This window comes from Copadichromis virginalis, linkage group LG13 (assembly GCF_057382275.1).
Source record: "Copadichromis virginalis isolate Kocher_CV1m ecotype Utaka linkage group LG13, C_Virginalis_male_GT1.1, whole genome shotgun sequence".
Lineage (NCBI taxonomy): Eukaryota > Metazoa > Chordata > Actinopteri > Cichliformes > Cichlidae > Copadichromis > Copadichromis virginalis.
This window is the reverse complement of record NC_140630.1, coordinates 1,230,090-1,245,936: the sequence shown is the minus strand read 5'-3', so window position 1 is coordinate 1,245,936 and position 15,847 is coordinate 1,230,090. Positions and strand designations below refer to the sequence as shown.

General features: G+C 46.1%; 1 protein-coding gene and 1 long non-coding RNA gene across 3 annotated transcripts; both read left to right on the top strand.

Moving 5' to 3' along the window:
• The first annotated feature begins 16 nt into the window (after window positions 1-16).
• On the top strand, window positions 17-1,459 carry LOC146694848 (uncharacterized). Its single transcript, XR_014923485.1, has 2 exons — window positions 17-724; window positions 832-1,459. It is a non-coding gene; the product is annotated as an uncharacterized LOC146694848 (long non-coding RNA).
• Window positions 1,460-2,734: 1,275 nt separating this feature from the next.
• On the top strand, window positions 2,735-14,265 carry ctu2 (cytosolic thiouridylase subunit 2 homolog (S. pombe)). 2 transcript variants are annotated; one of them, XM_085476802.1, is made up of 16 exons: window positions 2,735-2,941; window positions 4,833-4,907; window positions 7,035-7,113; window positions 7,252-7,311; window positions 8,333-8,393; window positions 8,519-8,628; window positions 8,744-8,985; window positions 9,117-9,252; window positions 9,357-9,488; window positions 10,697-10,788; window positions 10,898-10,995; window positions 12,107-12,205; window positions 12,289-12,391; window positions 13,045-13,111; window positions 13,493-13,551; window positions 14,039-14,265. In XM_085476802.1, the coding sequence occupies exons 1-16, from the start codon at window positions 2,886-2,888 to the stop codon at window positions 14,097-14,099; spliced, it is 1,530 nt and encodes a 509-aa protein (XP_085332928.1). In that variant the 5' UTR covers window positions 2,735-2,885; the 3' UTR covers window positions 14,100-14,265. The 2 variants fall into 2 exon arrangements, with proteins under 2 accessions (XP_085332928.1, XP_085332929.1); XM_085476803.1 differs by lacking the exon at window positions 13,493-13,551.
• Window positions 14,266-15,847: the final 1,582 nt, after the last annotated feature.

Below are 15,847 nucleotides of genomic sequence, written 5' to 3'. Positions count from 1 at the left end.
CCGAGTTATTTCTAAATCAGTTAAATCTAGTTTCAGTTCGATTCTGTTTGGGTTTTGAATCCGTTGTCTTCCTTCTTCCCGACAGTGTCATATAACGAGCTGCTTTGCCTCATCGCCACAGTGCTCACGCTTTCCAATGTTTGCCTGAAATGAAGAGTGTGCGCTTCGGCCCAGTGTGCCCAAATCTGAGACATGAAGTCATCCTCTCCTCCTCCCCCGTCTCCTCGTTTCTCCAGCTGTTTGATTTCGATGAATATATCTGGTCTACTTTCTGAATTGTAAACGTACTAATGATGAACTGGAATCTGAACAAATGACTGGTCTTAATGGTGTGGTGTCTTCAACCCAGTGGCTGATAAGGTTACAAGCATTTCTCCTGTGTGTAGCGAGTCCATCATTTATCAGTTTCCCTACTTTGATATTAAACTCAGGTCAAAGTAAAAGCTACTCTATACTCTTTACAGTTATACACAAATATATTTCTGTACTGTACGTGGGTTTAAAGTAAACTCCTCATCCTCATTTCTCTTTTCCACCAAAGTGAAATCTACTGTAGCATCTGGAGGTATCCACAGCTGTATTACTGCTAAAGGTTCTATTTAACTTGAGCTTGATTGCTTTTGGTTTCACAGTCCAACCAAAACTCCTCATGTTTTCTTAGACCCAGCAGGGTTTAACCATTCCCCGAGTTGGATGCGCCTCCATCACCATCTAAGCTTTCCCGGTAATTTAATGTCAGTTGCTCTTTTCTAATATTAAGTACTATAGACATGCATACTATATACTTCTCAGAATAATTATTTCCTATCCTTACTTGTGTTTGCCTTCCAGAGAGAAAATCCTTGTCTACATTCACCCTGCGATGCCATCTTCCTCATTTGGATGAATAAACCTTGTCTCCACATCGTACCCTGTGCTTTTTCAATTTCAAAAGTGTCTGTGTCATCTTTGCCTGGCGTGCAGATCTTTACCATTACTGCTTGTTAGGTATTTTAGTACCATGGGAGCATTTACTGGATATTGTTTTATAGTGACATTATGCAGGAAAACTCTGTCATTCAATAAGGCCCCTTTGTTTTAGTTATTTTTCTCTTTGACCCAAGAATTGATGTGTGAGAATCACAGGCTGGTACAAGGTTGAAATACCACAGAGATCACTCCCTCAGCTACATTAGTTTCTTAATCTTTTAGACGCCTGTTGAAGGCCAAATGGTTTGTTTCAGATTTCACTAATGTAAGAACTCTTCGTTTTGTGCCTTGAAAATATGTCGCTGAGATAATCACAATTGTAGCTGAACTGATACACTACACAAAGGATGCTTCTTCACCCAAGGGCAGGAAGACACTGCCTTATCTTGGTCTGTACTGGTTTAAACTGATAATCTGCTGTCTCATGAATTTTACCCTCTATATAAACTGTTGTACTTGTGAATAAAGTTGAGTCACTTTGGGAAGACAATCTAAAGCAGTCTCTGTTTTCTTGTTCTCCCAAGCTGCTCCCGAGCTCGTACTAACACGCTGAATGGCATGCTTGAATATTACTTGAGAATATATTTGACTGTGTTACAGACTAAGGGACATTCTCTGCTGATAGGTGAAGGTACATTCTCTGCTGATAGACGTCCACGCCTCGGAGGAAGCCGATCCACGGAGTAGGCCCTGGAAACAGTTTCCTTCACTGCTTCTTTCCGTTTCCCAGATTTTATTGTAAATAATATTCTTTAGTCACAAAGTTGACTTCTCGTTAGATAACAAACCTGATCTTCGTGGTGACTCTGATTTGAGAGGTCCATTTATTGAATCATTTACATCTGCGTGTTCTAATAACTCTCTATTCTCTGACGTTTCTCTTCCTGTTTTCCCTTCTACAGTAATATTATCTGAACTACGTATTTTAACAGATGTTTAGCCACCAGCTATGCTTTTCTGTCAAGCTCCAAGTGAGCGGCTCGTGTTTCCCCAGTTCCGCACCTGGCCGGGGTCCTGGCCACTCCCACTCACCTGTTCCTCATTCCGTGGCAATCAGTGTGGCCTACCTTAAAAGCTTATGAATCCGATTTAAACCATCTCTGGAGTCTTTCATTTAAAAAAACCCAAACCCCTAAAAGAATTGTGTTGTTGCCATTTATTTATAAAGGTAGTAATGTTATGTTACCAGGGGAACAACAGCCTGTGCAAGAAAGGTTACATTAAACTAACCATCAGCAGGGATAATGTGTGTTTTTAGTTTGAATATGTGCATAGTGCATTGTCATCTAATACGAGATTTCTGGTATATGTAATGATTGCTTTTATCCATTTGCCTCTTTGAGGCTATGATAGCGGTTTTTCTGCAATGATTCTGGGTTTCATTGATATGTGAGGGTACATAAAAACAACACTTACAGTTGCAAAACATTTAAACCTCACTGAGAAAATCTAAAATACAAAGTCACCATATCAGATAGTTAATAGTTACAGTTTGGTACTTAGTTTTCTTGCTTATATTTCGAAATGTATATAAAAGGATAAGCCCATTTCTACTTATATTGTTTATACTTAAAGACAGGGACAACAAAACAATGTCTGCGCCATAACGGCAACACTGAGGTCACGCTGTAACACGTTTACATCACCTGAGTGACGTATACACCTGTGTCTGCAAGAAAACACTTTCCAGGATTTTAAACAGCCTACTCTCCACACCACTAGGTGGCGACATACCTCACGGTGTACCAAAGAAGCGTTTCCTACGTCATCAAACAGCGACACGATTCAGACACGAGCCTGTGGTGTGGAGGCAGTGGGTCAGTGCTGGTCTGCTGATGAAAAGAATCAGCTGCTGGAGCTTTCACTGATCTGGCAGTTGGAGCTCGCTTTGGCTGTTTTCTCTCCTAACGGCCGCGATGTGTCAGGTGGAGGAAGATTACCGGGGGGAGATGGAGCGCGCCGCCGCGCCCAGGTAGGCTGAGGTCTACAGTGCTGACAATAAGTATGTTTATGGATGATAAAAAGGCCCAGCGATGAAACGCAGATAAGCTTAGCTGGGATTTGATCGATATCATAACCGCATTAGTTTGGATATCACATGGAGGGGAATAAGAGTCCAGCAGCTGGGATGTGTCTGTGAATGTTGTAGCCAATTCATCTGCATCGTTGTGCAGTGCTAAGATCCGTAAAGCTTAGCTTTATCACATGCATTCATGAGAACAGCTTTAAATAATGAGTCTGCGATAATGCAGAGACAGAGCTGCTCATCAGTTCTGTCCGGAGCCGCTGGTTGAGTCTACGTCCAGATTTAAGCATCTTCTTCTTTGCTGATCCTTAGTTATTATTACCTCTAAGTATCTCACTTCATTTTAACCTGTACATTACAAATACATGTACTGGAACGTCCCTTAATAGCTTCAAGTTCACACTTGATAATATTGAGATCAGAGGAACACTTGTCCCAGAGCAGCAGGCCATCTGAGCCCAAAATCGTCGCTTCCCCAACCCGTACGAAAAGGTGTAAAAACATTCGTGTAATAAGTCAGGACGCCGTAAAAACTCCACCTGAACTCTGCACCGAACACCAGCCAGGTCATGGAACACCGCCCTTTACGTCACGGGCTGTGCAAACCGGCGTTTTGGGCCGTAGCTGAGCTCGCTGTGGTGGCATATCAGTGACACTGGGGACACTCATCCACTTAATTTAAACTCCATTCAGAGGAGGAGTGCAGCCCACTCCAGTTCATCCAGGTTCACTTTGTTTGCCTCTGTAGATGGAGGAGGTACAGTCTGTGTGCTAAGCCCACCGTGGAGTTTTGATGTTTTTTAAACATAAAGCGAACAAAAGGCAGAATGCTGTGACTGAATCAGCAGACCTCCTGTTCATCTGGACGTAGAGAAACGTTTCATCATCACCAGGTGACTCCTTCAGTCAGTCTGCAGGTTTCCAACCTTAGACTGACTGAAACTAGCTGGGAGGTCAGTTTATAATCATCCATCCACTTCCGCTGGAGCCAATCCCAGCTGTCATAGGGCGAGAGGCGGGGTGCACCCTGGACAGGTCGCCAGTCTGTCGCAGGACTAACGCACAGGGACAGACAACCATTCACACTCACATTCACACCTAATGGCAATTTGGATTATCCAATTAACCGATAATGGGAGGAAGCCGGAGTACCCGGAGGGAACCCACGCAAACACGGGGAGAACATGCAAACTCCACTCCACACTGTTGCTGTGCGGCAACAGTGCTAACCACCGTGCTGCCCAGTTTATAATCATCGATGTGGGAATGATCATGATCATTGATCATTGGCCGTGAGTGCCGTTCACAGAGAGTTGGGGAATGGCCTCAGGGCCCTTTGTTCCTCAGTCATAACCAGACGGGTTGAAATGTGGGGATTTTTGGCTGAGATGACCTGCAGGATTCTCTGGAGGTTTATTTATTTACACACTGAAACTCAGCATCACAGAAGCGGACCTCTCTCTCATATATGAAGCCACAGCAGAACTTACAAGCTTCAATGCAATTCCTGAAGTGATCCTGATATTAGGAAAATAGTAAAGACGCTGTGTTTACTGAAAATAGAATAAACGCAGCATATCAATTATTGAAACTGAGAAATGGTTTCAGTAAACAGTTCACTTCAACAACACTAAATATGTTTAAAAATGCTTATCGTATAAATGAAAAACAACCTTAGTCATGCATCACTATTTGCTACAACTTAAGTCTTTGGAACTCTGCTGGAGGAACCATGGAGAACCACAGGGAACCATAGAGAACACAATCCCAGATCGCCTCACTGTCATCATCAGTGTCATTCCTGCTTTAACATGGCTGCTCTTCTCCTGTTTGTTAGTGTTTCAAAGAAATGTGTCAAATGCAAAGAGGCGCCTGCAGCTTTGGTCATCAGAGCAGGAGATGCGTACTGCAGGTAAGCTGCGCAGCATTTCTACATGTAGAGCTGTGAGAGATAACACTGAGAGCTCATCTGTGGTGGCTGGGGTGTTTTTAAGGTAAGCAGTGTGCCTCACTGCAGGGATACATGACTGCATCTGTGATGACGGTGAGCGTAGCCACCACTGTGCGCTCATGGACAGTGGAACAGACAAACTACAGTGTGGGCCGTTTCTATGGATACACCGTGATAACATGGGAATGGTTGGTGATGTTAAAGTCCTGTTTGTGGCACATTAGTATATGTGAGGGGCAAACTCCTCAAGATGGGCGGTGACCATGGGGGCCATTTAGAAGTCGGCCATCTTGGATACAACTTTTGTTTTTTCAATAGGAAGAGGGTCATGTGACACATCAAACTTATTGGTAATGTCACAAGAAAAACAATGGTGTGCTTGGTTTCAACGTAACTTTATTCTTTCATGAGTTATTTACAAGTTTCTGACCACTTATAAAATGTGTTCAATGTGCTGCCCATTGTGTTGGATTGTCAGTGCAACCCTCTTCTCCCACTCTTCACACACTGATAGCAACACCGCAGGAGAAATGCCAGCACAGCCATCCAGTATCCGTAGTTTCAGGTGCTGCACATCTCGTATCTTCACACCATAGACAGTTGCCTTCAGATGACCCCAAAGATAAAAGTCTAAGGGGGTCAGATCGGGAGACCTTGGGGGCCATTCAACTGGCCCACGACGACCAATCCACTTTCCAGGAAACTGTTCATCTAGGAATGCTCGGACCTGCACCCATAATGTGGTGGTGCACCATCCTGCTGGAAAAACTCAGGGAACGTGCCAGCTTCAGTGCACAAAGAGGAAACACATCAGCATGTAGCAATTTCAAATATTCAGTGGCCTTGAGGTTTCCATTGATGAAGAATGGACCCACTATCGTTGTTCCCCATATACCACACCAAACCATCACTTTTGTAGTTCCAACAGTCTTGGAGGGATCCATCCAATGTGGGTTAGTGTCAGACCAATAGCAGTGGTTTTGTTTGTTAACTTCACCGTTCACATAAAAGTTTGCCTCATCACTGAACAAAATCTTCTGCGTGCACTGAGGGTCCTGTTCCAGTTTTTGTTTTGCCCATTCTGCAAATTCTGTGGCCGATCTGGGTCATCCTCGTTGAGATGCTGCAGCAGCTGGAGTTTGTAAGGGTGCCATTTGTGAGTAGCTAATATCCGCCCAAGGGATGTTCGACTAATGCCACTCTCCAGTGACATGCGGCGAGTGCTACGCTGTGGGCTCTTGCTGAATGAAGCTAGGACAGCCACTGATGTTTCTTCATTACTGACAGTTTTCTTGCGTCCACATTTTGGCAAATCCAACACTGAACCAGTTTCACGAAACTTAGCAAGCAGTTTGCTGACTGTAGCATGGGAGATGGGTGGTCTCGTAGGGGGTCTGCATTGAAATCTGCTGCAATGACCCGGTTACTGCGTTCACCAGATATCAACAAAATTTGGATCCGCTCCTCACGTGTTAACCTCTTCGACATGTCAATGGCTGTGAACAAAGAGAAACTTGTAAATAACTCATGAAAGAATAAAGTTACGTTGAAACCAAGCACACCATTGTTTTTCTTGTGACATTACCAATAAGTTTGATGTGTCACATGACCCTCTTCCTATTGAAAAAACAAAAGTTGTATCCAAGATGGCCGACTTCTAAATGGCCACCATGGTCACCACCCATCTTGAGGAGTTTGCCCCCTCACATATACTAATGTGCCACAAACAGGACTTTAATATCACCAACCATCCCCATGTTGTTACGCTGTATCCATAGAAACGGCCCACCCTGCATAACTTTGCTTGGCATGATGCATCCAGCTCAGCCAGACTGGCTCTGGCCTGTTTCCACAGCCCACCACAGATGCTTCTTTGTCAGGTGGACTTCCTCCCTCAGTGGAGACGCGCGGCTCAGGCTGGTGAAGAATAGACGTACACTGGCTGCTGAGAACACAAAAGTTTTTTCTGTACTGTGAGCCCAGCACAGTTTCTGATGTTTGAAAGAAATGCGTTTGTACATGGAGGTCATGTGAGGTGTTAGCGTGTTTGCAGTGGCTGTGCTCACATCCTGTTTCTGTGTCGTTCAGGCTCTGTTTCAAAGATTTCTTCATTCACAAGTTCAAAGCTGTGCTCGGCAAGAACAGGATCATTTTCCCCGGAGAGAAGGTAAGTCGTTCCTGACTCAACACAACAAAATTCACTTTGCTCCATTTTATTGTCCGAGTTTGTCTTTGAGCCAGAATAATCAGCAGAAGCTGGAAGTGTTTGTGACAGCGTCAGAACTGTGTGCCTCCTTTGATCCAGGTCCTGCTGGCTGTGTCCGGAGGCCCTTCTTCCTGTTCAATGCTCAGACAAGTTCAAGAGGTGTGTCATTGTCACCACAAGTCATTTCACTTCAGTTTTATTTATATAGTGCAAATCACAACAACAGCTGCCTCCTTATAATGTAAGATAAAGACCTTACTATCATACAACAGAGAAAAGCCCTGCAATCAGTAGGACAAGCAGTTTGGTGACAGTGGGAAAGAAAAACTCCTTTTAACAGGAAGAAAGGCTCAGGGAGGGGCGGGGCCATCTGCTGCTACTGCAGGGGTGGGCAACTCGAGGCCTCGAGGGCCGCTGTCCTGCAGGTTTAGATCTCACCCTGGGTCAACACACCTGAATCGCACGATGAGGTCATCAGCAGGCCTCTGGAGAACTTCACGACATGTTGAGGAGGTCATTTAGCCGTTTGAATCAGCTGTGATGGATCATCATCTGAAAGCTGCAGGACAGCGGCCCCCGAGGCCTGGAGTTGCCCCCCACCCCTGCGCTGCTGGTTGGGGTGAGAGAAGAAAGAGGGGGCAAAGTCTCGCTGTGGAAGAGAGCCAGAGGTTAATAATAAGTCATATTTAAATGCAGAGAGGAGAAACACCCAGTGCATCATGGGAATCCCCAGCAGCCTACATCTATTGCAGCATAACTAAGGGAGGATTCAGGGTCACCTGGTCCAGCCCTAACTATATGCTTTAGCAAAAAGGAAAGTTTGAAGCCTAATCTTGAAAGTAGAGATAGTGTCTGTCTCCTGAATCCAAACTGGAAGCTGGTTCCACAGAAGAGGGGCCTGAAAACTGAAGGCTCTGCCTCCCATTCTACTTTAAATACTCTAGGAACAACAAGTAGGCCTGCAGAGCGAGAGCGAAGTGCTCTAATAGGGTGATATGGTACTACAAGGTCATTAAGATCAGATGGGGCCTGATTATTTAAGGAGCAGGATTTTGAGTTGATGCTGGATCCACTGTTGTGGTAGAAAAGCATGAAATATTATATTATAGTCTATCAACTTCTTAAAACCGGCATTAAAATATCTCTAACTGCCATAAATAGTTAATGATGTTCTTCACAGGGTTTAAGTCAGAAAGTGAACAAGAAGCTGAGATTCGTGCCTGGCGTTGCCTTCATCGACGGTACGTCTGGCTGCACACGGACAGTAAAGGCTCTTCTCTTCTATTTCTGCGTCTCTGGTGACGTTTTTCTGAAATGATTCTGGCTAAAAAAGAAACCTTGTAAAGGGGTGTGTCTTTGTTCCCAGAGGGTGCTGCGATAGGTCAGTCGGTGGAGGAGCGACAGAGGACAGTGGCTGAGCTCCAGGCAGTGTTTCAGGCTACTGGTTTCCCCTTCTACATCTTACCTCTGGAGCAGGTCTGTGTAGAGCCGGCCGAGCCTGCTGCTCTTGATGTTAATTAGACTGAAGCTGGTCACAGAGCGGTCTGTCTGAACCAGCGTCTGTGTTAAATATACGCCGATGTTCTCTAAGGTGCTGGACCTGCCCACTTCGGTCGTGGCGACCAATCCGTCGCCCTCAGAGCAACCTGCCAGCGCCTACAAAGCAGCCGTGCATCACTTTGTCGAGACTGACGGCAGCAACTTTCCGAGGCCACAAGAACCAAAGAAGACGCTGCTGCCTCGCGTTCAGGAGTCGCACACGCTGATGCTGCAGCAGCTGCTCGGTTCAGTTAAAACGCTGACGGCCAGAGAAGAGCTGCTGAACACACTAAGGTCAGGCGTCAAGCACTCGCTTCTCCTACTTGTGATGCTTTTGCTGCTTAGACACGAAACGGTTCTTTGATTCCCGACTGAGTTTGTCCACCACGTGAGCCCCTGACCTGACTGTGTTGTGTTCCTCAAAGGCAGCATCTGCTGGTGCACACAGCTCGTACAGAGGGCTACAGCAAACTGATGCTGGGAGACAGCTGCACCCGACTGGCTGTTAAACTTCTCACCAGTATATCACTGGGCAGAGGAGCCCAGCTGGCCCAGGACACAGTGCGTATACCTCGTCACCTCGTGTAAAGGATCAGGTCGTATTCCAGCATTTAAAGTTTGACTTAAAGCAAATCTGCTCTTAATGCTGTCGTTGTTTTAAACAGGGTTTCTCTGACTCCAGATACGGTGACATCATATTAGTGCGGCCAATGAGAGACTACTCTGCCAAAGAAGTAGCTTACTACAACCATCTGTTCACTGTGCCCTATGTTGTTATTCCAAGTGTGGACACGAAGGTAAAGCATGAAACATTCAAAGTGTGTGAAAGGCTTTAATGTGCAGCAGCGTCAGAGCAGCAAAGCAAACGCTGCAGTCACAGCTGGAACAGCTGTCAGTCACAGCTGGAACAGCTGTCAGTCAGCCTGTGGGGGGCGCTGCAGGCGCTGCCAGCTCATTGGACGGCCTGTTCACGTAGTACAAAAACAAACAGGAAAACAGAAATGTTTCTGAAAGTGGTTTGTTTGTTTGTTTGTTTGTTTGTTTGTTTGTTTGTTTGTTTTAAATTTCATGTAACAAAACTGCAAACATGAACAGATTGTTTTCCTCCCTCTTAACTAACACACGGCTCGTCTGCTGTGTTCACATCTAACACAACACAGCTACACACATGAGCCACAGCACGTTTGCACTCTGCTCATATTACATCCTTTACACAACTTGTTTTAACATTGCACTCAACAACAAACACAAAGTCACTTCAGGGACCAAACTGCATCATATTTCTTCATGTTAACATGCAGGCCGCAAGAGGGTGTGACATGGGCCACAAGTGGCCCCCGGGCCACGGCTTTGAGACCCTGCTTCAGACCTGTGTTATGGACAGCCTGTAGGACGTCGGGTTCAGGCGTGCGCCCCAGAACAAACAGGATTTTACTCTCTGATCCCGACTTCCACAAATAATCAAGGTTATTCATGAAACGCGCACCATCAGTACAGATGTGTACAGATGTGTACATGACCTGTGCCGCTGTGCACTGTTCCCACGGGACAGTTTCTGCTTCCCTCCTTACATCTTTGAACCATTCATGTTTATTAATGTCCTTGTTCGAGCAAAGCGCTCCATCTTCTTTTTCTTCCCTGTAACTAAACGACCTCAGATTAAATCCAGGCTTCTTCACCGGCTTATCAGGAAGAAGTCCCTTATTGTAGGTTCCTGGATGGTTAAGCTGGGCTTCATCATGAATACGATGGTTTGGCTTGAACTGTGTGAGCAAAGCTCTCTCAGAAACTGCGCGAGGGGAAACGAGGCTGCTAAACTTTGGCAGAGACAGAAATGGGTGTTATCACAGACGGAGGGAGGTTTTCTATGTTTGACGTATTTGTTATCATCACCTGAGACGTCAGGACCTTTGCTGTGTGCATCGTCTCTTCCTCTCCCTGCGCCTCCTCCAGGAGTCTCAGGGTTTCCAGCCTGTGTACAGTTTTGTTGCTCTGTGCTCCACAGACGGTGGATAAGGCCAGCATCCAACGTCTCACAGAGAGTTTTGTCACCAAACTGCAGACAGACTTCCCCTCCACTGTCAGCACCATCTACAGGTTGCAGTTACACACATGCTTCATGCACATCAGCGCTTTGAACATATCATGTGTGCTGCAGGTTTCCTCAGACAGTCTCGCTGTTAAACCCAGCACGTGTGTTACGCAGGACCAGTGAGAAGCTGCAGACTGCATGTAGGAAAAGGTCAGGAGCCGACGGCTGTGACCGATGTCTGCTGTGTCTGTGCAGCCTGGATACTGCTGTGGGTGAGTGAGGCGCTCCACAGGCAGCACCAGCCTGCAGATCACTGACACACACAGGAGTAACTGTGCACATTACAGTGCTCCACTTCAGCTTTATTTATAAGCAGGGCTGCACATAAGGGGTCCGCAGGTGCGCAATGACTGTCAAAATAAAAGACGCGCACCAGATAAGAAGTTGCAACGCGCGTTTGGACTGTGATTGTCCGCTAGAGTGGGAGTGGGATTGTCACGGCACATTCTGCACCACATCTCCGTGCGCTCATCGTTTGTTTGAAGCCAGCTCACTTCCTGCAGCCACTTCTCCAAGAATACGCGCTTCTGTTGCGGTTCGGACGCCTGACATTTCTTTGGAGGTGGAGCAACACCAACGTAACTGCTTAGAGGAGCTTTCTTCTTCGACATCCGTCAGAGTTCTAAACAAATGTCTGTCCTCCTCTCATGTACGCAAACGCGCGTTGCAACTTCTTATCTGGTGCGTGTCTTTTATTTTGAAAGCGAACCACTGGATTATATCCTCTAAATGTGGAAACAAGGCCAAAGTGCTGCAGCCCCAGGACTGTAATTACAGCTTTGAAGATTATGTTTTCTTTCTTGCTCACATTCACAATGTTAATAACAGACTGTGGAGCAGTTCATACAAACATCTTTGAGCACAGAGCAGCAGAGCTCGCGTGTCACACAGAGAGCCCACATGGTCCCATCAATAATGGATCAATACTCTGTCATAATCAGGAAAAGACCAGCAGACGCCATTTCTGCTACAGCTCAATAATCATGTAGAATAACGGTAATATTGTGGTAATGGCACGTTATGACCACCTAATTACAAAGTAGTGTGAAATACCAGTGTTATAGCTGCTGTGGTAATAAACATATTAATAATAGTGTAGTAACACTTAATGCTAACAGCATCGTCTAATATCTGTATTTAAATCTGTTTATATGCTGACTTGTGGCAGTGACCGCACAGGGTAACACTGGATTATGAGGCTCTAGGCTGCTGTTCATTGTTAGTGTTATAATCCTGGGATGAAGTCTCTGGTGAAAACCATCTGCAGGACATCGTTCTGGTTCAGGACGGCGCGACTGAACCTGTCTGTCTTCATCTTTTCAGAGGAGGCGTCGGCCTTCCAGGCCACGCTCATATCAGATCAGCTGTCCGGGTCCAAGTGTCTGCGAGGCAGCGCTGCTGAAACCCCGAGGCCAGAGCCAGGTACAGTGACTGCTTCAGAACTGAACAAGCTCCACTTTACATGGATACAAAGCTGTGTTTTTACGACGGCTTCTGTTAAACAGGGAGGCCGGAGTCGCCGCCTCTCACCGCACAGTGCTGTTCCTCTGCAGAAGGGCGGGGCTGTGGGAGAGCAGGAAGTGATGGAGGCTGCTGTTCTTCTGCTAAGTAAGTGTTTATTTTCTCTTTTTCAGACATATGTGGCAAATGTTTGCTAAACTGTATGAGGTGCATCCACTAGGTGCTGTGTCACACTCTGACACATTTCTTTGATGAGAGTCGGTAATGTAAGAAATAAGCTTTGACATTTTCTTCACTGGCCTGGCTTCTTGGTTACCTCTAGTTTAATCCCTGCTTATTTTGAGAATGCTGTAATGTTTAAAAATAAGAGCTAGGATTGGTCCTTCTCAGCTCGATTGATCTGTAACTGCTAAGGTTTAGAGGAAAGCTCGTGGCTAGGCAAGTTCAGGTTTCTTGAGATAATTGCAACCACAGGCCCCTCTGTGGGTATAAGACCTGTAACATTACAGGGTAATCTATTACAGTGGCAGCATGCTGTCATTTGGACACTTTCATGCTTTCATTCACACGTGCCTGCAACAAAGTGTTTGAGATTATATCCTGTAGGATGGATTTCATCTAAAAACCAGTCAAGTCCTAAAAGTGAACTGGGAGGAACGTCTTCCACATTTCTTCTTCTGTGCATCGTGTGCTCGTCTGCTGTTTCCTTTCTTCATTGAAACAGTTTTTGAAGCATCGACTGCAGACTCGTCCCTGTGGGTGCTCATAGCTGAGCTTTCTGTATTGCACTTGTATTACAGACTACCAGAAACAACACGTCTGAAGAGCCTGTTGTGTTACAGCTGTGCACTGACTGTCAGAGACATGGTGAGTGATGACGTGTTCGACCCTTTCATGCATGAATTATGACGACCGTTATTCTTCTTTAGGCATAAAAAAGATTTTTGAACTTGTACTTTTCAAAGACTTTGTTACACTTAGATGGACGCTGATGTGCAAGTGCGCCATCAACACTGACACAAATACATGGAAACGGCTGTCCACTGCAGCGAGGTCAGGGAGAGCGGGGTCATTGGTGTTTTTGTGTATTTGTTGGAGTTGTGGCATCAAGTAGCAACACTTCAAACATTATAACACATACCTGTGACTCAGACGTAGTCAGCCATCAGTGCAGCGAACAGGACGACCGTGAGCAGCACACACCATGTTTGGTATGAACCAATCAGAGTGTGTTTGTTTCCTTTCCAGTCGACAGTGAATCACCTCCCTCAGTACATCCTGTCAGAGGCTCAGAGGAGGCAAAGGAGGTGGGGGCTGTTTGTTTCACTCTTCTTTGACGGCGTTTGCATCATAGTTAGGAACAGTTCCTCACTCTGAGGGCAGTTTGCAGACCTCCCTGCGTGATACTGACACTGTACCCATGATGTGATGTAAAGTATGACGTCATATTTACGGTGGCTTTGGGAAAGCGTGTTGGACAGTTTGAGCTGCGCCTTTCTCGCGGTCCTCTTTGCAGTCACCCGCCCTGAAAGTCGTCTGTGTTAGTTAAACCGACCACAGGTAAAACGTGCTGATGTGTAAAGACTGGCTTATTTAAAAAATAAAGAAGCATCACAAGGATGTAGTGCTGTTTCCTATTTTGTTCCAACCAAACAACGTTGTTCCAAATCGCATCGTTTCCACTTCTTTCTATGATCGTCTGTCTGCCAGCTGTGCTTTCTTAGGAATACAGATGTTGCATTTACAGTGAGACTGCAGGCGATCGAGGGCTGACTGTGTCGTTGTGCTCTGCAGGTCTCAGATGAGAGAGGAGATCAGTGACTTCCTGCTGGACGATGGTGACGAAGGAAATTAGAAACAAAAGGAGAAGCCCCGCCCCCCACGCCAGAAGAGGGTGGAGGAAAGGTTTCTTCAAGGAAACTGGACACCGACACTCACACTTAAGCTCTGCAGGAAGGAACCGAGTTCATGTTTAACAATCACATCATTAGAGATCGTGTGTGTGTGTGTCTGTGCGTGCGTCTGTGCGTGCGTCTGTGCGTGCGTCTGTGTGTGCGTGCGTGCGTGCGTGCGTCTGTGCGTGCGTGCGTGCGTCTGTGTGTGTGCGTGCGTCTGTGTGTGTGCGTGCGTCTGTGTGTGTGCGTGCGTCTGTGTGCGTGTGCGTGTGTGCGTGTGCGTGCGTGTGTGTGCGTGCGTCTGTGCGTGCGTCTGTGTGTGTGCGTGCGTCTGTGTGTGTGCGTGCGTCTGTGTGTGTGCGTGCGTCTGTGTGCGCGTGCGTCTGTGTGCGTGTGCGTGCGTGTGTGTGCGTGCGTCTGTGTGTGTGCGTGCGTCTGTGTGTGTGCGTGCGTCTGTGTGTGTGCGTGCGTGTGTGCGTGTGTGTGTGTGTCTGTGCGTGTGTGTGTGTGTCTGTGCGTGTGTGTGTGTGTGTGCGTGCGTCTGTGCGTGCGTGCGTCTGTGCGTGCGTGCGTCTGTGCGTGCGTCTGTGTGTGTGCGTGCGTCTGTGTGCGTGTGTGTGTGTGTGTGTGTGTGTGTCTGTGCGTGTGTGTGCGTGCGTGCGCGCGCGTGTGTGCGTGCGCGTGTGTGTGTCTGTGTGTGTGTGTGTCTGTGTGTCTGTGTGTGTGTGTCTGTGTGTCTGTGTGTGCGTGTGTGCGTGTCTGTGTGTGTGCGTGTGTGTGTCTGTGTGTGTGTGTGTCTGTGCGTGTGTGTGTGCGTGTGTGCGTGTCTGTGTGTGCGTGTCTGTGTGTGCGTGTCTGTGTCTGTGCGTGTGTGTGTCTGTGTGTCTGTGTGTGTGTGTCTGTGTGTCTGTGTGTGCGTGTGTGCGTGTCTGTGTGTGTGCGTGTGTGTGTGTGTGTGTCTGTGCGTGTGTGTGTGCGTGTGTGTGTGTCTGTGTGTGCGTGTCTGTGTCTGTGCGTGTGTGTGTCTGTGTGTCTGTGTGTGTGTGTGTGTGTCTGTGTGTGTGGAGCAATCTTGCATTCTTTTAAATGATTTAGTTCTTTTCTTTGAGCTGAGTCTTCTTGCTTCTTCTGTTCTCGTACAGATAAGATTGTATCATGAATGTGACAACATGTAACATTAATCTCTTTATTTCCATCACATGTCCTTAATAAACCTTCACATATCAAAAAGACAATATGGCAGTGAGTGGAACTATAGCAGGAGTCCATCTCCTCCTTGTGTGACTGACTGTTTACATCAACACAAATCAAACACACACAAAACAAAGTTTTATTCAAACACATTCAGTCGATCATGTCGTCAGAAATCGTTGAATTTCGATGAAACATTTAAAAACTGCGTTTTGTGTTTTTTATTAAAATCTACTAAAACTCCACCTGTGTCTGTGTGTGCGTACTTTACAGAGAAGTTGTTGTTATGGTAATAAAAATAAAATTTTTATCATTAGAGAAAAAATTACCAGTAATCATCCCACAGATGTAATATTATCTACAGCTACTCTTAGTACCATTGATGTTAAGTTAGACTCTTTTTCTCTAATTGATCTTTCTGAGTTAACTTCAATAATTACTTCCTCCAAACCATCAACGTGTCTTTTAGACCCCATTCCTACAAAACTGCTCAAAGAAGTCCTGCCATTAATTAATT

Coding starts and splice junctions, on each gene's coding strand:
- ctu2 (XM_085476802.1), top strand. CDS start 2,886: ATGTGTCAGGTGGAGGAAGATTACCGGGGGGAGATGGAGCGCGCCGCC. Junction 10,996..12,106: donor CAGCCTGGATACTGCTGTGG/GTGAGTGAGGCG, acceptor TCATCTTTTCAG/AGGAGGCGTCGGCCTTCCAG. Junction 12,392..13,044: donor GGCTGCTGTTCTTCTGCTAA/GTAAGTGTTTAT, acceptor CTTGTATTACAG/ACTACCAGAAACAACACGTC.